Genomic DNA, 24,350 nt, shown 5'->3' on the forward strand with positions numbered 1-24,350 from the left:
CTTGTCAGCCAATTAGATAAGACAAGCCGCTCAGTGTAGGCAGTGCTATTCGTTTTTCAAGTGCATAAAGGTGACCTCCTATGAACGAGGAAAGCGTTTGGTTGGCCGCTTCAGACAACCCTGTGGGTGATCGCCCGGTGCTTGCGTCGGTGGTTACGCAAATTTGACGTCAGGAGATTGGAATAAAAACATATTGGAATAGTTCTAAGTTACAGGGCCCCTAGTTTCTTTGGTTTAAACTTTATCACAGCCACAACATTCGCAATGAAACGAAGATATTACTTACACAGAATGTTCGCTGGCATAGAAGCGAACAACCATGTTGTCTTCAGCGACATCACATTGCCTTACATGGCGGACACTATTAATGACAGAGTGGCGTAAATGCTAGGAAACGATGGCAACTACGCCACCACATCTGTTTCATGTAACCGTGCGTGAAATTCGCTGAGTTGGAGATCCATGTGATATCTGCAAAAACTTAAAGTACACACTAGCGAAAAGAAGAGCAAAAAATAAATGGTGCTTTTATGTCCCGTTAGTTGTGCGTGTTCCTGTTATTGTGTCCTGCTGAGAGCATTCGCAAATTAATTACGTCCTATGTAGATTTTACAAGTGAACGGAACGGAAAATTTGTATTTTCGGCCTGTTTACAGAGCAGTTTGAAATGACGACCTCCGCAATACAGTTTATCCAATACCTAAATCTCCACATGAAGTATTTTTGTCACATTGCTGATACGCCAAAGTCATGTTTTTTTGCATTATTATTACGTGTTACTTTAGGAGTGCACCATAGTGTACATTGTAAGTTTTAAACACCTATGAAAAACATAAATTTCGTCATTGTGTCTTAGGCTGAATTAAAAGATGGAGCGTGAACCAAGAGTCGGCGCCAAGGAAGAGAAGGTGGACGTAGTGGTGGTTTAAATGATTCTTTCAATAAATGTTCATTGTCTTCTTTGTTTCGTATTTTTGCGTCTCTTTTTCCCGTCTATTCACTGATTTCTAATCTTATTCGTATCGTATTTTCGCGTAATTACGTGCACCTTGTCATCGTTACCTTCGATAGTCAGCTGATCTTTATTTGTTTGATCAAGAGGCAAGGAGTGCCAATTCCAAAAATAGTGCCATCTATGGTGCAATGCGCTTAATTTTCAGCTATACTGGGGATAATTGCGCCTGTGCAGTCAACTTTACCTACTTTGCGACTAATTCTAGCCTCTTTTCTCATTGAGACATTCGTTCAGGTACTATTTGGCGAATAGCTAAGAAGTTCTAAAGACAAGAAATAGTCGTTTTCTTTTGCTTTTGTTTTGCAAGGAATTGCGAGATACCAAGATCCCAGATACGCGAAACCCATGTGAAGTAGACAAAGGAGGCGCTGTGCTAGAACCTTCTAAGAGCGTATGAATTGTCATCTGTTCATGCATTGCCTATAAGTAGTGGGCTAGGGACAATCGAGGATTATATAGCTGACCATTGCCTCGGCAGCGCGAAGGTGCTGGGGAGGACACAAGCTCAATTAAGTATAGGAAGTGCTCAGTGTGTGCAGTCCGAAGGCGCAGACAATGGAAAAGGGTGTCGATGTGACGCAGTAGCCGAATGCACCGTTAGTACTCATGATCTGAGACAACTGCATGCAAGACTGAGTTCCCTCAGAAAGTTGAAGAAACCTTCTTCCCGCTCCATGATTCGAGCCCTTGACCAACGCCTTTCCTGGGCGCTCGCTCTGCCCCCCAAGCAAAAACCAGGAGGCTAGGAGAACGCAGAGCTAAAGCGACTTAGTCGATAGCTCCAGGCACGGGCACGCTGAATGCAACAGATCAGTTCTGCGGAAGCGCGCAAGATGAAGGAATGTACATGAAAGGAAAAGTTGGAATCTACCTGAATTGAAAACAAAAAGCTACAAAGGAAACCCATAGGGGTTTTCAGAAAGGAAGTCTTGCAGTTAAAGAAAAGAAATCGCAGACCAGGGCGCATGGTAACATGACCTAACCTGAGTATATCTTCCAAGATTCTACTATTTTCTGCTTTTAGTGCATCCAGCGCTTTTCATCCAGAACGTAGTTCAGCGCAATTATGCTTGAAGCCCCACACTACACTCTCCACCCGGTTTCACAACGTTCACAATCCGATCAGACCCGAAGACGATTGCACCATGCTACGAAAACAAAAGAAAGGCGTGCGCAGCTTCTCTTTCCATTGAATCCTGTTTCCTGAACAGTCTTTCTGCTAGATCGCTCATAAAGCCTTCTCAGAAAAAAAGGTTTTCTAGGATCCATTGCAATGAAACTTTAATAAGAGTCATTATTAGCTCTAGGAAGGCTTATGGGAAAACATTGTCACTGCCATAAGATTACAGTGCTTTTGTTTATAATTCTGTGAAGCAGTGTCGATTCACTTCTGCGCTGTTTCATTTCACATAAGAACTTCGGATACCGTTCCTTAAGTGCGTGGGTCCCCATTTATTTTTTTGCGTTCTTTAAGCTGCGCTATAACATCTGCGGGAGTGTATTGTACAGGCTTTCACGTTTAGTCTTGGTTGCCTCCCCGAAAATTTGGCCTTGTACGTTAAAGGTCACTTTGTACTGCAGAAGCCCCTCACTTAGTTTGAACTATTCCCATAAAGTGCGTTTTTCTGGTAGATGTTTTTAAAGCGTCACTCTACGTTTTCCAATATCATCGTGATTTTGTAGAGTTTGTATCCTAAAGAGATTTGGGTTTTCTTTTCTATTGGCTTAGGTGACATAAGCGTTGCTTCTGCAAATCGACGTATGACGCTCGGGATGACGACACCGGATGTCCTGACTTCGCGTTGCGTTATGCGCAATACTCCGCGCGTCGCTTTATGCGCGAAACGTAATAGTGTGCAGCCTTCAGCGTAGCTCATTTCATCGCCTTTATTAAGCCTCTGTATATCCAGTGGTGCGGAGACCATAGTTATTGAGAAACAGTCTTGCAATGTTAAAATTTTGTTGAATAACTAAACCTCATTAACTGATTTTTGTATCCGGCAGCGTAGCAATGACCGCGAAGATTGCGCACGAAGTACTCTGAATCTGTGCCCGTATTCACAAGAAGTTATTATGCTAGAATTGTTCGTAGGAAGAAATTTCAACCGGTCATGACACTCGACAAATCATAATGAAGGCAGCTGGCCAATGCTAACGAGGAATTACGAATGAAGGTATTTGTTAATTCAGCCCCTGAGTTGTACACAATTTAATGTCATATTAGGAGGTACCGTAAAGTACGGAACTACTATAAAATATGCCATGTCGACGGAGTCCAGACGGAAGGCAGCCCATCATGCACAATTGCTCTGGTTGTAGCTAAAGTGGCCCCGTAGTCAAGATAGAGGCCAGTCTTTAGTTAAATGTTTTCGAGATGAACTCATTGAAGCTGGAACTCTGCTCAGTGGGCCGCAGCGAGCATCGCGAATCTGTTTGAACCATTCATCGATGAGGTTGAGATTGCTAAAGGATACCTGACTTGGTGTATGTCGGTCCGCACACATCAAGTTTTGGAATGACACCATACATCACCACAGTTGAACATGCTTGGTTAGTGCTCACGGACGAGTTTTCAAAATGATTCAAACCGGCCATCCTTGTTCAAGCGAAAGATGCCACCTGCTAACACTCGCAGATTATTAATGTCAGAATTCGTTAATTGTCAAGACCCGCGTAATAGGCTTGAATGGTATGTACATAGCCTCTCTTACGCCAGCTTGCGTCACTTAATTGCATTCGCCAGTGGGCACGTTCCGCTATTCAATAAAAGATGATAACATGTAAAATTTATCCGGTGTTGGGCGGACTCTAAACTGCCTGACACTGATTCCTCAAGCACAGCACTCAAATTTTGTAGCGAGCAGCGCTCCAAATGCCCTGGGTATGTGCAACTCGTGAATGAACATCTCTGATGCCAGCTTGGGTAACTGTGTGCGTGTTGTTCGGTATGTGCCGCAATTCCATGATACCGTGTAACAAAGGTTCCCTGCGAATCATCACGCGGTACTAACGCACGGGGAACCTGCGCGACATGGTGTCGACGCTTTACACGGTTTCCAAAAAAATTTCCAGCCTTCCTACCCAGCGGCACACCACGCATCTCGATGCCAAGCCTGGACAACTTCATGGCGCAACGCGTGCAAAGGGAAGTGCGAGAGATCACGGTTGCGTTACACGCCTCACACGCGACGCATTTCTCGGCGTTCGCGCGCACCACCACGCCACGCATCTTGGATGCCACGCATGGCATTTCGGGGCGGCGCCACTCGTTGACGCAGCGTGTCCAGGGGCAAGAGCGAGAGAGGAGCCTGGGTGCAGTACGCGCCTCATGCATGACGCATTTCGGCGGCAGCAATGCACTTCGTCGCTACAATGCTGTAACGCTAATCGCATTACCGTCCACATTCATTGTAAGATGGCTTATCCCGCAATATTTTTTAATGCGGCAGTAGCACATGCAAAGTTTTTACACTTTATAGCCTGCTTGCTGTGTGCACGCCTGCTATCAATCAGAGTAAAGTAGGCGGCAGCCCTTTTGCTAGGGCGATAGGCTATGGCAAGCAAGGTCTTCTATTCTACGCGATGTGTGCTTCGCACTGAACAGCGAGCAAACTGAAAAGAAACAAAGCCAGAAAGAGGTATCAGAGGAAACACCTTTCACCCAAAGTGAAGAATGCTATACCAAGTCATATGGCCATTATGGAAGTTATCGTGGCTTCAAGTGAAAGTTATTGGAGGCGGAAGCCCCTATTACCACGTTGGATCGCCTCAGACACCCGTAGTATCCCTATTGCACCTTTATCGCGTTTCGGCCATGCTACAGTGCCATCTCATTACGGGGACGGGGCAAGGGCACGTTATTAAATGCCTAAGCATTTCCATACTGGCCCAACGAGAAATTTGTCCGTCACGTAACAGAACGAATGGCTCACACCACCTTAAGCTATGACTCATACCCTCTAAGCAAGCAAAAAATGCAATGGCTGATACCCACATAAGGCAGACGCCACAAGCGCTCTGTAAAGGGAAGAGAACCATGCATACATTCCTTGACATCACCCATACAACAAACATACATAACAGCGCAGGTTTCAATAAAGAACAAGCTTAAAACAAGCATCCGAACCCACAATAAAGCGTTGCATACCCCCCTCATCAAATGTAGTAGCGGCTGTGCAACAGCTTCGCTAAAGTGACCTTCATTCACCTTGATTAGCACCAATGTTGCAGGGTTCGAGTGCCCTAGGTAACTCTACTTTAATTATTTGTGATCAATTAACTTCATCTTATTAAACACCAATGCTCGTGGGTTCGAGTGCCGTAATGAGCTTTATGCTCATTAAAGCTGCCTTATCCTGTTCGCTGAAACGACCGATGAGGGTTGATAAGGGCTAATATTGGATGAATCAAGTTCCATAACATTAATAATGAAACCGGGCTGGGTGGAGATGAGCAAGTGACACAATCCTTACGGATACTTAGACAACTACCAGATGAGTTACGCGATGTTTTTACGTAACAGAATACTAGACTAGGTAATATGCAATGCTGTGCAACAGCGCAGCGCTGTGACATCGCTGCAGACACTTGCCGCACAGATGCATACAATGTCTGAGATATCGAAGTGAGCGTTGGCGGTGTAACTGGAGATACTGCCGCAAAGCGGTGCTGACACAAAAGAAGCACGATAACCAGGCGGCACCAAGCAACGTTTGATCATCCAATCAACGTCTTCCCAGTTCACTGTGTCTACTCAGACGGTGTGTTTGAGGAGCAGCTTCCCAAGCTTGTCAAGAGCTCAGCGTCAGTTTTTATTGAGGTGGCCATACGCAAATACACTTTTTTATAAGCTAAGAGTAACGGTCTACTTGATATATTCCGCTAAAATCATGATGAACATTGCCAGAAGTCAGTTCTCGAGAATTAGGAGAAACAACATGACCCAAAGTTCGAAGCAGTGCGGGCTGGTAGATGGTCAGTGTAACGAAACAACTCTCAGCCTTTGCATAATTAGACACTTATTCGGTGAGGAAATGCTAGAATATTAATAATTTACGAAGCTAAGAATAGCACTTGACTGTATGGAAGCACGGACAGACATGTTTCAATGTTCCAGAACATATAGTCTACAGCCTACGCAATCCCCAGGCAACATGCTGATTTCAGAAAGTGCAATATTTTGTCGGTACGATTTGTAAAACGTTCCTTGACTTTTACTTTGGTGACATATATCCTCAGTCCAAGATTACTGGAGGGCACATCGATCCTTTAGATCTCTTTGACACTGTGCTGTAAGTGTGCGGGTGAACCACGCCTTGATCCCATACGCAACATTAAGAAACTTTCAGTGATGTTCAACGTGCAATGATTAGTTTCATTTAGGTTATGGTATTGTACACAATGCCAAGATTCAGAATCGTTTCTCAGGCACCATTGTGTACCGCAAACTTCCCAGATTGTTACTGCAATGCGCAAGGGTTTAACAGGATGGTCTTACCTACCTTCTGGGCTTGAGCAGTATAAGGACGCTGTCAACCAGCGACATCATTACTTTCGGCCACAAGCTCGAGAGACATAGCAAAGCAGAATCTTTACTAGAATAAGCAGTGTCAACACAAACGCTTCTCGGCATTATCTGATGACATCGCTATAAGAAGACAGCCTCGTGACTAAAGTATTCGCTAGAGCTCGATTGCCATGCATCTTTATTTTCGACAGCAACGTAATTTGATTGTGCCGAAGCAGAGAACAGCAAGCATGCGTAAGCTATTATTTTATCGTCAGAATCAGAGCTGCTGTCGGAATGGTGCAGTTATCACTGGCACTTTACGGCATCGTGTAGGGGTATTTCCTGCACAATACCAACACTTATTTTGTCTGTCTTTTTTTTTTAGGCTTGAGGACGAGACAAATATTGAAGCGTCAGCATCCGCAAATGAGTTTCAAATCACAATGGATGACAATGGTGCAGGAAACTCAGGGTAATTGTAAAGAATTCGACTGGAAAATCCTGGTCGTAGTAGGAAAGAAACGAGATGAACCACAGAGCATAATAATAGCGCCGTCATCCCACTTCCGAGATTCTAAACAAGAGCTGACTGGGGAAGGAACATTATTGTGTTTTTTGTTATTTACCGCACCCAGTTAACGTCTACATTACCTTTTTTTTCGTTCTCCCTCCTCCACCATTTTTTCTGCTGACCACTGGTCTGGTGCGTTGGCTATATATAGGGGAAAAAACTCTGAAGCAGAACTGTAGGCCAGAGTGGTAGGTCGCTATCGAATGGCTTCAAAAAATGCAGCAAAATTTCGCTACGCCTTCACAATCTCAATGTTGGCCATTAAAATTGAGCACAAAACTACGAAAAAAGAACCGACGGCAGGAAAAAACGATTGTTTCGGCGTCGTTCTTTTAATTATTTTTTTTCTCAAAGAGAACGCGCTACAGCGCTCTTTACAGCTCAAGATGACAGACGGCAGCAGCAGATGGAAAAGCAAGAGAAGCTGTGTATGACACTTAGAACTTATCTTTAGAAGTTTCGAACGCTTCTGCAAGAATCCGTAGATCAAGTTGATGAGAAGACTTTATTTTTTGCTTAGTGAAGAAAAAGATGCCCGAGCGTGCCTAGTAGAATTAAGATCAGGTTCGTTCTCTTGCGATAGCAATTATACGGCCCCTGATGCCGAACTCGCCGCGTCACCTGTCGGATGTATGTTTGCGAGCTCCTGTCTGTGTATAAAGATAGGCAAGGGGATTCGAGTGGCTCGATTCTTCCTCTTGGTCACAGGCACACGAATTACCGCACATTGCAGAAGTAGTGAGTAAGGTCCCCGCCTACGTCAGATTTTTAGTCTGCTGTAATTTTTCTTCAGCTAATTGCTTCGACATATCAGGTAAACAAAACGATTAGCTTTCCATATGCTTTGTCTCTTCATTATCTGTTACAGTAAAAGCTCGTTAATTCGAACCGCAAGGGGAAGCCGCTTCAGTTCGAATTAACGAAAGTTCGAACTAACGAAAGTGAAGGAGAGCAACAGTACACTGCTATTTGGAAGCAGTAGGGAATGTCAGAAATTTGGCGTGTCAGAAAGTGGTGGCGTGTGCCGCGGGCTCACGCCACTTTCAAGTCGAAGCTCTGGGTCCGACTGTGCCACACCACCGATGTCCACCGAAACGAACGTTAGCCGAGGCTTAACACCATCACAATGAATCGCGACGGCCGATACCTCCTAAGCTGAGAACAGAGGTACACAACCGATGAAGACTGCCGAGACAAAGACGCCGAACATGTGAAGGTGGCGAAGGCCCTGATTCGTTGGTTCTTGATTGCAAGCGCAGCTGCGACGCACTTGATTCGCTGTGTTTTGGCGCTTGCCGTGCCATCTCCGCACAACATTAGCAGCTGTACCAGATTTGCAAAGCCTCCGAGATTCGCAACGGGAAAGAAGTCTCGGAGGTTACGTAGAACGGAGAGGCGGCAGCCGCCGCTGCCTTCTGGCTGACCCCGCGTCGGTTACATCTTTTTCCGATTTTGCCTTCTCTCGCCGTTCTCTCCGTTTAGGAGGCAATACAGCCTTGTGTGTAGGCAGTAGGCGCGTTTCTCTGGCCGTGTGCCACGCGAGCGTAGTTCGAATTATCCGTGAGGGAACCTTCTCGCGTTCGAATTAACGGACTTTTTTATACATAGACTTCTGTGGAGCTTGGCCGGACCAAATCGTACAGTTCGAATTATCCATAAATTCGAATTATTGAAGTTCGAATTAACGAGCTTTCACTGTACTTCGTATGATAGATAGATAGATAGATAGATAGATAGATAGATAGATAGATAGATAGATAGATAGATAGATAGATAGATAGATAGATAGATAGATAGATAGATAGATAGATAGATAGATAGATAGATAGATAGATAGATAGATAGATAGATAGATAGATAGATAGATAGATAGATAGATAGATAGATAGATAGATAGATAGATAGATAGATAGATAGATAGATAAAAATTAAATTATGGGGTTTTACATGCCAAAACCACTTTCTGATTATGAGGCACGCCGTAGTGGGAGACTCAGGAAATTTCGACCACCTGGGGTTCTTTAACGTGCACCTAAATCTAAGTACACGGGTGTTTTCGCATTTCGACCCCATCGAAATGCGGCCGCCGTGGCCGGGATTCGTTCCCGCGACCTCGTGCTCAGCAGCCTAACACCATAGCCACTGAGCAACCACGGCGGGTGATATAGATAGATAGATAGATAGATAGATAGATAGATAGATAGATAGATAGATAGATAGATAGATAGATAGATAGATAGATAGATAGATAGATAGATAGATAGATAGATAGATAGATAGATAGATAGATAGATAGATAGATAGATAGATAGATAGATAGATAGATAGATAGATAGATAGATAGATAGATAGATAGATAGATAGATAGATAGATAGACGGACGGACGGACAGACAGACTGACAGACAGACAGACAGACAAACCGACAGACAGACAGACAGACAGACAGACAGACAGACAGACAGACAGACAGACAGACAGACAGACAGACAGACGCATGCTACTACAGCCACCTGCAGCCCACTGCGGGCGCGAGAGAATGAGAAAAAATGGAGGATGCTTATGCTTCGCCTTCAAGAGTGGAACGTGATAGCGTTATCGCACCCTGTTCGCACCGCCCACTCATTCGCTCAGCATGCTCTTGAGTCACACAAAGACGAAACGGGTGCCTGACCAAGCGGAACGAACCAAAGAACTCGGTGTCTCGGAAGGAGAAACGATCTACGCAAGCCAAGCGTCGTGATCGGCAAGGATAGCCGGGCCGTGACGTGCCATGAAGGCGGACACAATCATGGGGCTGACGTCTCGATGGGATCGTTCTCTATCTCACTTGGGAGCACCACGCAGATGCATGACTCCTTGCCAGCAGCACGACACACATCGCAGGGGACGCTTTCCCACCAGACGCGCTACGGCACAGCAATCACGTCAGAAGCGTCCCGCATCGGACGCTGCACCTAGGAATCGCGCTGTGAGCGGAAAGAGGAGCCGCGTCGCCTAAACACGAGGGTTCGAGTGATGCACGCTGGAAGTCAAAGGGGGAGAGAGCGAGAAAACTTATTAAACGCAAGGGTATTGGGGCATCTTCGGACCGGTCCCCGCAACGCCCCCTTGCGCTCAAACGAGGCGAAGAGAAGAAGCGGACGAGTGGCGCGCCACCTGGAGAGTGGCGCGCCACCTGTCAGGCAGCGCTGTACAATGCGAGGAGGGGGTCTTCTGTGTTTGCCGCCAGATGGCTCTCCGTGTGTGCTAATCGCAGAAGAAATGTAGCGGAAACGTACTTCGCTACTCGTTTCTGCGATTTCTGTAATTTACATGCTCATAATTACCAATATACAGAGGAGTATAACTTTCTAAGGAAACATTTCATTCACTAGAGGCTGCTTTTGTTCCGCTTTGAACCATCGAACTCATGGCGTCTCAAACTCCGGACACCTCGGTTCGATTCCCACCCAGCCCATCGTGCAAGTTGTTTTTATTTATAAATTGCCTTCCAGGATTTTTCGCTCACGGCCAACGCCACCGACGAGCTCCTTAACGCTATCGCGTTAATAAAACAAAGATATCGACCACGTAATAGGACTCTCTCTCTCCCCTTTTCCCGCCACCAGAGGGAGCTTCAGCTCAGGTGATCCTATCTTAATACACGTTAAAGGAGATTTACTTTTTCTCGGCAACCACTGCACCAAATTGAACGAGGTTTCTTGCATTGAAAATACGAACTTAAAAGCTAGTAACTACTTTTATCAAATTTTTTATTTATGTTGTGAATATATTATTAAATAATGGCGAAAATTGAAAATTATCAGAATACGATACTGTCAAATTTACAACTCTGTAACTCATCAACGAAAAATGATAATGCAATTCTGTGAAATTAATCTAATACTACATCCAAAGCGGACAAAATTGATGTGTTACACATGAATCTCAAAAAATAAATAACATGAAAATACAGCTTTTGCAGAACTCTTGTAAACAACCTAACAAATTCACGTAAGATGTAGAATGACATAGAATTTGTCCGCTTTCAATGATCTAATGGATGCCGTTCACAAAACCACGATATCTGTTCTTGATGTAGAGCTATGAATTTTTAAACCTCGTGCTTCAATTTTTTTCATACTTCCGAATTTTCAAAAATTCTTTTAACAAAACTCAGGCCCAAATCAAAATTCCGCTTCAACAGTCACAAGAATTTAACTTTCTCTCTCAAATGCATCAAATTTCAATAAAATCAGTCCAGGGGTTATTTCAGAAAAACGTTTTTTACGTTTTACATGCATTTGAATAGGCCGCGTCGATATTGGGCCCGAGCTAAAGCTCGGGCCGTTTCGGCACGTTTACCACCTCATTCTGCCAACTCTTCTTTGCTGAGGGTCAGTTTTAGCATCATTCTTAAGCTTCCGTTGCATGCCGCCATGATTTTCGACCAGCCACCACGAGCTAAGTAAGGGAAAGCCGGCCAATCGCAGACGCCGGCACCACCCTCTTCATCCGGTTATCGATTTTCAGTGCACTGGCTCTGCCCCAGTGAATCCCTCTCAACTGGAGCGTTCTCCGTGCCCCTTGTCAGCCAATTAAATACGACAAGCCGCTCAGTGTAGGCAATGTTATTCTTTGTTCAAGCAAAAAAAAAAGTGACCTCCTATGAATGAGGAGAGCGTTTGATTGGTCTGTTCAGACAACCCTGCGGGTGCCCGCCCGCTGCTTGCGTCGGTGGTTACGCAAATTTGACGTCAGGAGATTGGAATAGAAGCACATTGGAATAGTTTTACGTTATGGGGCCCCTGGTTACTGCAATATTAGATATTTATATCTGTTTGAGCCCAGCGCCACCAGGTGGCTGCACCACGCAGGACGCTCACGTATACGCTTCCGCCTGCGTTTTACCGGAATACCGGACAAGCTAAACTTCTCTAATACAGCGTTCTGTATGGTGGAATGTTCGCTAGCGAAAAGATGGCGCTTGACGTCAAATGAAGAAATGCTAGCAGTCATCGAATGAACTACGATCCTGTGTCTTCCGGCAGGTGGCGCCACGTCCTTGTTCAATTTTAGGTGAATGTTTAGAGCAATCTGTACTGACCATTAATATACGATCCTCGTTTCATTCATAATAGCCTGCCATTGCTGTCAATGCTTTGTCTTTCGGGAGATAGCGTGAGCTTTGTATACGCGTCATTAATTCATTCGCTTATTATCTAACACCCTGGCTTGGCGCCAACTGCGTCCTTCCGCCGTACACAGAATCCCAAGCATGGTGGTCCCCAATACTTATTGTTACCATGTCTGCCTTTCCTCCGATGGAAACTCAGCGCCAATGTTTCTGCAGACGCAGATAGGAATGCTTTACCGTCTTAAACTGCATACCTTCGACGAAATAAGAGACAATCGCATCTCTCTGTAACGTCATCGACTTTGGTTCAGACGGAGAAAGCATGCAGTGCTGTAAACGTTGAGCCAAAGTTCATGGTGATGTGAAAAACTGTTAGTTAGCTTACTCAGAGTTCAATAGTACAAAAGCAGGGCTCTCCTCGGTGTACTGAAACGTACTGCGACTCCGGACGCTAACATGAAAGCCTTAGCCTTCTTACATGGACATTCCATCTTCAGGAAGCGGGTGTCATGCCTTTTGTTTAAGCATCGTGCTGACATTTTAATCCGTGAGTGCTTTAACATTACTTGCATCATTTGCTAAACATACCATCGTGTAATCCTATTTTTGCAGGCCACCAATCTCTCGATGAAGTAAAACTGCTCAGTGGGTGTGCAGTAGACTTGCGCGAATGTAGAAACTGTACAGATGCTTTACGCGTCCATTTCTCATTCTAGCCTCGTTGATTTCTTTCTTGGTAGAGTTTACCGATACACAACTCATTCAAAGGCAGCACTACATTGAACGTCGTAGAATGCTTAGCTATCCGTCCACACGTTAAAACCAGACACTCAGGTGGAGCTGGCTCCGGCGTGCTATTGAGGGACATTTTCTGCATGGCCGCTAGTTAATTCTGGAATATCCAATGTATTATATTACTCTGATGTTGATAGCTCAACATGTTATTTGTGCGCAGAAAAGCCCATAATATAGTCTTTTGTGATACACTGGAAGGAGGTTTCAGTAGTGGGTACTCTAGCAAACTAAAGATAAATCACCTTTATAGTATTTTTTTACCTATGATATATCGCATACTACGTATTGCACATTACATATTATTGTCTATGTGGTGGCCTTTTGCACAGAACTTCACCGGGTAACCCTCAAGAAAATTACGGCTATGCCGGTCTGTGGTATATACCTAATGGTGTATCCTATTCTTACCCGTGATAATGATGAAACACTAAGACCATTCTCAGTTCTGTGTTAACGCTTGTTATATGAACGCAGCCTTTCTGAAGCAGTCTTACTTACTGGCATCTGCCCAAAGCCGCTGCTTAGTACTGCATTGAGTACTTTGCAATGTCGGGATGTCGCACTGAGGACACAACTCTTTGATGTTAACCAAAAAAGGTCGAGAAACAATGAGAAGAATTAAGGAGGCTTACAGACTGGCCCAAGGGTCCCGAGAGGAAGAATTCACCGTGGTCTTGTGTGCTTTTGCTGTGCTATTCGCAATATAGCGTGACATCTCTTAGCCCACCGCTCAATGGAGACGTGGTTTCCATTTGCTTTTACGTGAAACAAGCCGGCGTGACCGGATTCATGTAAGGAATAAATTTTCCGCGGGACACCAAGACATTGGTTCGTTGTCTTCGATCGTGAAATGCAAACACGACTAGCTTTCTGCTCGGAATACGCTATGCAACTCCTCATGGGAGTTGTTGTGGCCACATGATCGAAAGTGCCTAGACTGCATGAGTACAGCTGGAAGAACAAGAACGTCAGCAGCAAGTCGTAAGCACACTAGGTGAACTAGCTATAACTTGAAACAAAATATTCGCCCAAGAGATCGACATATCTCTTGGCGAAAGTCAGTACCGTACATGCTTAGATATGTAACTGGTATGGGAACTAGACTACGCAACTGAATAAGAATCGGCGCTGTGCTTTTACTCAACTTTGTGTCGCAGACCATGTATAAAGGTTTGTTCCTTTGGTTGTGTTCTGGCATGAAATTTTGAAATTATATACAACACGCACACAATTCTTGGGTTGCGCAGGCTGGGCCACTGTTACACTAATATTCTGAAGAGCATGCGGCATATATTTACGTCGATTCTTTCGATTTTTAAAAAAAATAAATTCTGTTCATATAGTTCGATCGATCTCTGGTTCAATATAATTCATTCGGCAGAGCTCGCCTTCCCCCAAAAGAAAGAAAAGAAAAGATTATGCAAAAACAACGCACACCTCTTGTTATATATGAAGCAATGTTTCCTCCAAGCGGTTTATCAAATGCTACAAATTTATCCATTTTATTTCTGCGTCTTTGGCATGAAGGAAGGCGGCACGCGCGCAAGTGTTCTCGTGCAGTCATGTTACGCAGTTTGACACACGCGGCTTCCATCTCAAATAGCTAGTTTAGGCGTTGGCACTGCACAAGTGTACGGCGGTTGGGGCCTAATGATTAGAGCATCGGACTGACGTGCTCGGGGACTGAGCTTCGATCCCAACATGAGGCAGTATTTCTTTTTTAAATGCGACCTATTCGGCAAGACAGCAATAGCACCCAGCAGCAACCGTCAGGAAAGACCGGGAGGTTTCGGTGCGAAAGCTTCGCGTTGTTCAGGGTGTCCCACATAACTTGAGCTAAGAACTTTACCATGAAAGGCTCGTCGGAAGCGAATTGAACCGAACGCATACTATTCGCAATAGCCTAAAGTAACTGAGACTTTCTTGTTTCCCCATAACTGAATAATTAAGTAAGCTTAATTACCCAACTCTTCAGTAATTTGCTTAGGATCGCAGGTATGATACGCAGTACTGTAAAGCACCTTCAGAAACCACCGACCGAGTTGTTTCATTTACGATACGTCGCACGTAGTCCTTTTTTCCCGGGTTGCAAAGAAAGGCCGCGAAATATGAAAAAAAAAACGTGATGGAGCGTTTGCGCAGTGGTATTGTGCTGCACTCAAGCGTGCGTTCGGCGAACAAGGTCGGCTGCGTCGTGACTGGCGACGAGGAACTGACAGGGCGTCCTTTATCTCACCGGCAGCGCTCGGCCAGCAGCATCCACTTTTGCCGTCATCCGACGGGAGCCAACCTTTTTCACCGAATGCAAGCTTCAGGGCAGCACAATACCACTGCGCAAGCACTCCGTCACGTGGCTGTTTTCATATTTCGCGGGCTTTCTTTGCAACGCGGGAAAAAAGGACTATGTGAGACGTATCGTAAAGGAAACAGCTTGGTTGGTGGTTTCAGAAGGTGCTCTACAAATATGCGTATCATACCTGGGGTCCTCAGCAAATTATTAATGAGCTGGGTAAATAAGCTTAATTAGTTAGTGAGGTATGTGGAAAAAATAATGTGGGAGTTACTATAGGCTATTGCGAATATTATGCGTTCTGTTCAATACGCTTCCGACGCGTCTTTATAATTTTAAATTCTTGGCTCAAGTTATGTGGAACGCCCTGCATAGTCTAATAGACTTTCACGTCAGAGCGAGCCTGTAGAGTAGTTCATGGTAGCTTTAAGAAGGTAATAAATCCTTGTACCTACCAAGTATAACTAGCTGTAACATTCTTTCAGCACTATGTGCTATGCGTACTCGATCCAGCTATACACCCACTTATAGTCCTTACTTCACGTGTTAGCAGTTCACACATAAAATGGACCAACCAACCCTGAAAAAATGCTGTTGTGACAATTAAACAGAAGCCTCCCTACAGCTTCTTCCTTAGTGTAAATTGTATGTCTGCGCTGCTGAAAGGTTCGTAAGAGAATATTCCAGCCAACTTGGATGTCACATATGCGTTTCCAAATGCGGCTGACCAATAGGAAACGGAACTTACAAATGGAACACTTTGTAAATTCTTAGCTAAGTTTATAGGCAGCACACGCGAGATACAACTGGAAGATGTTTACTTCTCTAATAGAAACCGTTTTATTGTAAAATTCAGCGCCTATAAAATAAACGAGCATTAAAACTAAGCGATCAATGATGGCATGTAAAAATAGTTATATCGACAGCGTTGAATGTGTACAAAAAGAAGCGGCACGCCCACACGAAAGTGGGCGTGGCTTCATGCAGGGAAGGTTGAAATTCGCAGCGCGTCCTGGACGGCAGCACTCCATGCGTTCCATATGTTTACACGGTAACTTAGGTATCCGTATTGGTTTTGTTTATTCTTTTTTCTTGGGGGGGGGGGGGGAGGGTGTGTGTGTGATGTGAGTGCAACTCTATTCCGTTCCCCTTCGTGTGCCTCTTCCTGTACGCTGCATCCCTCTTCCACGGCTAATACCAAAAGGCCTATATAGAGCACTACCCGCCATACGTTTCATGCATTACGTGACTAGAGAATCGTTCAGCTTACACAGCTCGCCCTAAAACCTGCTCTTTGTAAGATGCAAAAAAGGCATGCTGCAAGTAGCCAGGCGTATTTTCCGCATTCTACTTGGCATATGAATAAGGTTCGCTTCGCATTACAAGCGTTCTGCAGATACCACTGAAATGCTCATAATTTGATTTGGCCTTGTGGCTCGCGTCAATGCATGTGAGAACCGTATTTTTGTTCTTCTTTTGGTCGCTTGCTCTATATGCAGGCAACTTTTGTCTAGGAGTGTCCAGGAAGATCGGCATTAAGAGCGGCCACAGATAATTTGTGCCGGCAGAATCGTGACAAGTCGCATTTGACAAAAATATATCCGCTTACACCAAATCTCCATAACATATCGAGCACCACACCGTGCAGCTAAAAAACAGCCAAAGAGATGCTCGACCGCCGTGTCACAAAGGTTGAAAAAATCAGATAAATTCTGCAGTACATTTTTCTTAGACGACCATCACCCGTCGGGGTTGCTTAGGGGTTATGGTGTCAGGCTGCTAAGTTGGAGGTCGCGGCATCGAATTCCGACCACGGCGGCCGCATTTAGGTTTACGTTAGATTTATATTTAGGTGCACCTTAAAAAAACCCTGGTGGTCCAAATTTTCGGAGTTCCACATTAAGGCGTGCCTCATAATGATATCGTGGTTTTGAGACGTAAAACTCTATAATTGAGTTTATTCTACACCACAACCTGATTATGAGACACACCGAAGTGGAAAACTGCGGATTGGACTAGACTAGCTGAGATTCTTCAACATGCACGCAGTTCAAGGCTCACAGTCGTTTACTGCACGCGCATTGTTAACCAACCAATGTGAGTGTTGCTAAAGAAACAGAAACAGATCTTTTGATATGAAGGAATAAATCATGTGTAACTACAGTTACTTGCCTAGATAGAGTCATGTGTCATTGAGAAAAACGCTGAAAGGTACAACTCTTCCTCAGTGTCCTGCAGGGAACAACATGGTCGGAAATCAAGCCCGAAATCAGCTGGCTGTGGCGTGTTGGTTAAGGCAAAATTGCGACTGTAATTTGGGCCTTTGCAGTTTAATGTCTTTTCTGTCGCGTGACATGTAATGTGGCGCTTAAGTATTTCACCTCTTAAAGTGTATGGCAAACGTGCTGTTCGCCCTGTTATAGTCTTGCCAGGATATATACTTTTTTTAGTGAGAAAGCGCTACTAGTTTAAAACCTGGATTTCGCCTCGGTCTGTGTGAAGCCGTTTCATACGCGCGTTTCTTCACTCGCGTTCTGCGTGCATAGACTTTTATTCTTTTGACAAATACGTCCGCGTGCGTACGTGTGAAATATGAAAAGTGAATCGGGACCGTCATCGGAGATTTCTAAAGAAATATGTCGCGCCAAAGGCAGCGAACAACAAAGAGCTCGGCGACAGAGGCAGTGAGAGTCGACCGACGAAGATCTGGATAAGCGATTGCGACTACAGCGACAAGTAAGACTATTCATGACATTGAAACGTGCCAACGAAACTGCCGAAAACAGACAGGAGCGACTTCAGAACGACAGATTGCACAAGCACGCCGAGCGCCCAGAATAAATAGATGAATAGCGACAAGCCCGACTAGCTACGTACGGTGGATATCAGCATCGGCTGCGACGGCCATCTTCAAGCGGGACTTCATCGACAACCCGTTCGGCTTTGCCTGTGCTGTGTGTGACAGACTGTAGTACAAGTAGGCCTTCACCTGCGTCACGGCCCCCATGCACAGAACCTTGGCATTGCCCTTTCCCGACGTTGAAGAATTATTTTTGTTTAAGGTGTGTAGAACGTGTAAGTCATCGCTCGCCCAAGCAAAACTGCCTTTGCACTATGCGATCAATGGGTACAAATATCCGCACAAGCCTACCTACAGATCTCCGATTAAATGTATGGCGGAGCACTGGATTTTCCCTCACATTCCCTTCATGCAAGGGCGAAAGCTGCTCAACAACACTGGCCAGTACGGCACAAAATCCCGAGCCGGTCTTTGTGCAAGTCTCCAGCCCTCCTCTTCTCCTCTCCCTGTGTCCACCGAGTAAATCTGTGTGCATTATGCAACCCAATGTGCATGGCTATGCGTCTCATGTGTGCTACAATGCCACAGTTTAACATCGACATGGCAACTGCAAAGGATTTAATTAACAACCGCTCAAAGAACGGCCTAGTCATGCCTAACTTGGTACAAGAAAATGGCTTACTTGTTCCAAAAATATATGCTTTCGCTATCTATTCTGCGGCTGGCTTAGCCAAACTATCTGTAATTTTTTCATGGGTGCCGCCTTACTGCGTAGGCGGTTGTGCCATCTGTGAGCCATCCGCAGGCTGGCTTCGGCGAACGCTCCGTGGTGTATGCCAGCTATACGCTCGGCGGCCATTGCTAATGGTTGTTTTCACGCTCACACAATATATTTAGTGTGACGTGCCGTTCTCTACACCTTGAAAAAGGTTCTAGCGGACGTACTCACTGAACTGATTTATGTCAGCGCCGTGTTTGTCTCCTCCTCTTTCTGGTCCTGTCATCTGGCGCTGTTTGAATTTTATTGTTACCACTGCACTCTCCTTGCCGCGAAGAATGCCTTCGTGAATTTGCACTATCTTGCCGCGGCCCCGGAATGGAGCTCGCGCCAGCAGCTCATCCCTCACGACCACAGGGCCGTACTTCCTCCATTCGGCGATGGCGGGCATCGGCAAAGGAAACAAGTCGCGGGGCATCTCCTTCAACAGCCGCATGTCTACGCTTTTGCTCACGCAGTAGGTAAGCCAACTCACTTACCACCTGGAGGGGCGGACGTTCATACGGCCGTGGTGGTCCGTGATTGCGGAGTAACTTCCTTCGCCTCCCTGCGCGTGCAGCGCAGTGGTACCATGTAACTGTGACAACAGTTTTCGGCACCTGTTGCACCGTGGTAGACAACCAAGCGTGCATTCTGAGTTTTTCTATATAATGTGACCACTTCGCCTTCGCAGGTTGGTTTGTCTGGGTTAAACCCCAAGTCCTTCCGAGCGCCCCAGCACACCTATAAAGCCACCAGAACTGGCCTGACTCTTGGTCACGGTAGAAGCACAGCGCTTGAAGCCGGAGCGAGCCGAAGCGTTCGCACGAACTCTTGTTCCGCTGCGCAGTCACAGCATTCTGTGCTCAGACAGCGTAATTTGCCCGTCACACTGTGTCCGCAGCCGAGGGTCTTGGCCTAATATTTCACACAGCCAGCGCACTAACGTTTTCGAAAGGCGAAAATGACACTGAAACCTACGTCGGTCATGTAAGTGAACGGTTCCAGACAATCATATTGATGCGTGCTACCGCTGGATCCGATGACAAAGGCTTCTGCTGCCGCCGCCATTTTCTGGAGTTCAAATCGCCGGGGGGGGGGGGGGAGGGGGCGATATACGAATTTGGAACGAGATCTCCTGTCATTCACAACCACGGGTAATGCCCCACACGGGGCTTGTAACTCTAGTGCGCGCCCCCACCACGGGTTACGCCCAACCTATTTTTCGGTAACCACGTTGCGGTGCTAAGCTGAGAGGCATCAACAATCTTGACCGCCGAAATAAAACTCGCATAACGCACTGTCGTCGGTCATGTACTGACCACCACTACCAAAAACAACGCATCGACTGTTGCTGCCTTATGCATAAATCTTCTCGGGCAGTGACAGCCCAACAACACGGTTTTATTGCCAGCAATGTGGTGATGTAGCGCGCAGCAAATAATTATCGGCACGTCACTATAGGGGCTTGCAAGGCGTCGATGCGCCGTGGTGGACGAAGATGCTGAGGAGTGTGTAAATGTTTCCCAATGAGAACGTATCGCAGCTGTCGTTTGAGATGGCTGCTCCGTTACCAGTGATGTATTGGTGCCACAGTGTCGCAAACACGGTCAGCATCGATAATCGCTCGCTTTTCATGGCGTTTCTTCATCACAAGCACTGCGCGCTAAACAGTTGCAACACCTTCCTCCACTCGAAGTCCCATTTCAAAACTGCACATAAGTGCCCTCACTTGCCAAAATACGATTGCTGCGGTGTCGTTGCGATATCCATCTGCGATCGCTGTTAGCTTCAGGAGAGGCAATCGTCAAGCATCTTGGAGTGCAAAACACGCTCAAATATTGCGTACGTACATGCACAAAGGCACCTTCACGGGGCAATAAGCGATGACAAGCGATGAATTGTGTCGCTGGGCAGCACGCGCTTCTTCGCAAAGCATCGTGGAGGCTTCGCCCACACAGGTAATCTTTTACAATTTCGCTGTGCTGCGTTACTACGGACCCCAGAATACCATACCGCCGTTTCGCAACGACAGCCGTCGCTCCCGCCTCTAAGGCTCGAGTGTCGTTTTTCGTTGGTAAAGTGGCGGTCTCAAGAGCCCCACCGAAGCGCTTGCGGTGAATAGCCATGCCGCGGCGCTGCGTCGCCATTCCCCTAATGGACAGAGAACGGTCAGGTCATTCTCATGAATGAATTTATCGAGAATAGCACTGCAGCACCCACCCCTGGCGACCGTATGAACTCCCTCGTGGGTGCGACCCTCTAGAGTGTATCTGCTTGTAAGCTCTTGTCTCACTGTCACCACTCGCGGCCAAAAGTGCAAAATGTAATAACTCACTCGATATCCATTTGTCACCAGAAAATATGTAGCATTCAAAACGAAAAACAGATACTTCAAGAACATGCTTGCTATTTTATTTGTTGCATTTTAAAGTATTTGATTGGGGGCAAGTGTTGGTACAAGAAAGCACCGCTAGTGCCCTGTGCGCATTCGACGGAGAATAGAACGATAATGCATGCCTGTAAGAGGAGGCGCGCCTTCGACGCGCCCGAGAAAGGCATGGCAAGCGGCTCGCGGCGAGTGTGCAGACAGACAGAGGGTCAGTCACCGCATTACTAAATTGAATTAATACGTTGATAACAATACGCGGCGCTGGCGCGTTTCGTTGTGCAGCCTTCTGTGCTTGAAACGCGGAAGCAGGATGCGTGCATGTTGGCATAAGCGGCTTTTTCTCGACATTTTTTTTTTGCCTGCTGTTTTTGGCCGTTTCATGATATCTTTGTTCCCTGAGTGCCATCGAGCGAACTCGGGTAAAACTCGTGCGAAAGCGAAACTCGGCGCATCCTGCATAGCACCCCAGCACTTGCCTTTAACCCATCGGTATGCTGTATTTGCGCGAGGTCGCACACACCCTTGAGCTATCTGTACTCGCGGGCAACTTTGTGCCGCAGTGAAGGGAAAGCTATGGGCACGTGGTCGCTTCACATGTGTTATGGCACCAAGTAGTCCGCCTGCGTTTGACAGTGCTTTTGGTTCCTCGGAACAGACGTTGAATCGACGCAGTCTCCACGTGCGATAGTTTCGCGTTTGCCCGGACGCGGAAGGCAAAAGCCGCAAAATGAGTAAACCTTTACATTCAGCGGCGTGCTTTACCTTATTGAACTGTTGCTAATAAGGTGTTTTATGTTTTCTCTTCCCCAGCTTAAACTAACGTGGATGATAACACGGCACTCTTTTCAGAAGCGCTGCCACTTGTGCGCGCTTTGCTTCCCTAACTTTCCCTTCATTGCCACAGAATGTTTCCACGTGTATAGCAAACGTTGAGAGAACTTTTTGCCTGTGAGTTGCACTGAATAAACGCGTGGCGAGTAGAAAATCAGTCCTGAAATTTTCTTTACCCACCGCCAATTTATCCAGTGTCTTGTTTACCGATTTCCTTTAGTTTATTTTTTTCGCTCCGAAATGCACAGTAGCTGGTGTGATTTTGACGTATATGGCCGAACTCACACCAAGGAAATCTTCCTTTTGGCGTCATCAGAGATAGGCAAGCTTTCTGCAAATTACTCAGAGCTAGGTAGATTGGTCATCCCATGGGACTAATGTTTTTCTCACTTTTTTCATGAATGTGTCGATCTCCGCAGTGCTGAGCTCGAGAAGAACGCGTAGTTCCCGCTTGCGCCTGAGGTCTTGGAGCACGTTGTCGTAGCTCCCTTGGTCCGCACACTGGACGAGGCGCACCTTCGCCGGTGGCCTCTGACCGTACTTGAGCACTTCTCTGAGTCGGAAGAAGCCTGTGAACAGAGCGACAAGACGTACCATACAGAGAATGAGATAACGAGTGATATTGTCAAAAATAGTACTGACAGAACGAGCCGTGCAAAAGTATAGAGTTCTATGCTGTGCAGTTGAACCCATTATTGTAATCCAGTACATTATCCAGTACAGTATAAACTGAACACACAAGCTTCTTGAGAGGCAATAATAGAGGCATTTGTTTAGGAAAACAGGAAGAAAACATGCTCCATGATTGGGTTCCGTTGTTAACTATAGGATAAGACACTACTGGACATCAGCGACAGTGCAAGTGACTGTAGACGGTGTTTCATTGTTAGCTGGTCAGGTATGCCTTCATAATCCTGCCATATAATAGGCCGTAGGAATGATGATCGCAAAGGAACAGAAATAACGACAGACAATATTATACCAATCAATCGCAGTGGCTAACGCGTACCCGTTGCGGTGACTCTGAAGCATATAATCAAACTAATAACATAGATACACAAAGGGTAATGTTGTGGTACTCTCAATGAACAGGCGCATTTTCGTTCTTTTCGCTATAATGAATAAATAATTCACTATCATCATCAGCCTATTTTTATATTCCCTGCAGTACGAAGAACTCTTCTGGCGACCACCAATTACCCGTGTCTTGCGCTAGCTGATCACATCTTGAGCCTGACATAATTTTGTGACGTACTCGACTGCGCTTCCCTTCCCTCGGCATCAATTTTGTAGCTCTAATGATTTGCCATGGCATGCCCAGCTGCAATTCTTTTTTTATGTGAACTAGGATGTCTGCCATCGCCATTTGCTCTCTCGTCCACACCGCTGAATTCCTGTTTCTTCACGTTGTGCCTAACATTTCCTTTCCATCTCTTCTTTTCGTAGTACAGATCTTGTTCTGGAGCTTCTTTTTCAACCTCCAAGCTTCTATCTCATATGCTCATTGCATGTGAGATAGAATTGCATCGGTAGAATGCAATGATTTGAAACTCTTCTTTGTGGCGACCGTGGTAAGCTCACAGTCAAGACTTCGCAATTCCTTCCGTATACACTACAACCCATTTTTATTTTTCTGTAAATTTCCTTGTCATGATCACGGACCCTTGAGAGTAATTTACCTACATAAATGTACTACTGCACTGACTTTAGAGGTTGGCTGACGATTGTGAATTATAGTTCCTTTGTCAGAGTATTAGTCATTCTCTTTTGCATATTAATCTTAAACCCTGCTCTTGGCCTTTCTTGGTTGAGGTCCTTAATCATTTCTTGCAATTCGTCCTCAGCATTGCCTAGGCAGACAATGCCATCTGCCAAACGAAGATTGTTGAGATGCTCGCCGTTGATCCTCACTCCCAAGCCTTGCCAGTCTAATAGCATGAATACTTCTTCTAAGCATGCAGTGAACAGCACTGAAGACATTGTCTTCTTGCCTGACGCTTTTCTTGGTAGGTAACTTCCTGCTTTTCTTGTGTAGAACCAAGGTACCTGCAGAATATTTGTAGATATTACCCAAGATATTCACGCATGCCTCCTGTATTCCTTCATTACGCAATGCCTCCATGACTGCTGGTATTTCTACTGAATGAAGTGCCATGCCTTTCATAGTCTATTAAAACCATACACGGAGGTTGATTTTCCTCCGCATATTTCCAAATTACCTGATTGATAACAACGATGTATTGCATCCCCTTTCCGAAGCCAGCTTTTTATC

At 45.7% G+C, this 24,350-nt stretch overlaps 1 protein-coding gene across 4 annotated transcripts in view; it reads right to left on the reverse strand.

Moving 5' to 3' along the window:
• LOC135905780 (glutamate receptor ionotropic, kainate 3-like) overlaps window positions 1–24,350 on the reverse strand; it is a 673,125-nt gene that overhangs the window by 257,924 nt on the left and 390,851 nt on the right. For all 4 annotated transcript variants that reach the window (XM_070539667.1, XM_070539668.1, XM_070539669.1 and 1 more), the window contains one exon: window positions 22,469–22,647. In XM_070539667.1, coding sequence (XP_070395768.1) covers window positions 22,469–22,647 — 179 coding nt within the window. The remainder of the gene's footprint in view (window positions 1–22,468; window positions 22,648–24,350) is intronic.

This window comes from Dermacentor albipictus, chromosome 5 (assembly GCF_038994185.2).
Source record: "Dermacentor albipictus isolate Rhodes 1998 colony chromosome 5, USDA_Dalb.pri_finalv2, whole genome shotgun sequence".
Taxonomy (NCBI): domain Eukaryota; kingdom Metazoa; phylum Arthropoda; class Arachnida; order Ixodida; family Ixodidae; genus Dermacentor; species Dermacentor albipictus.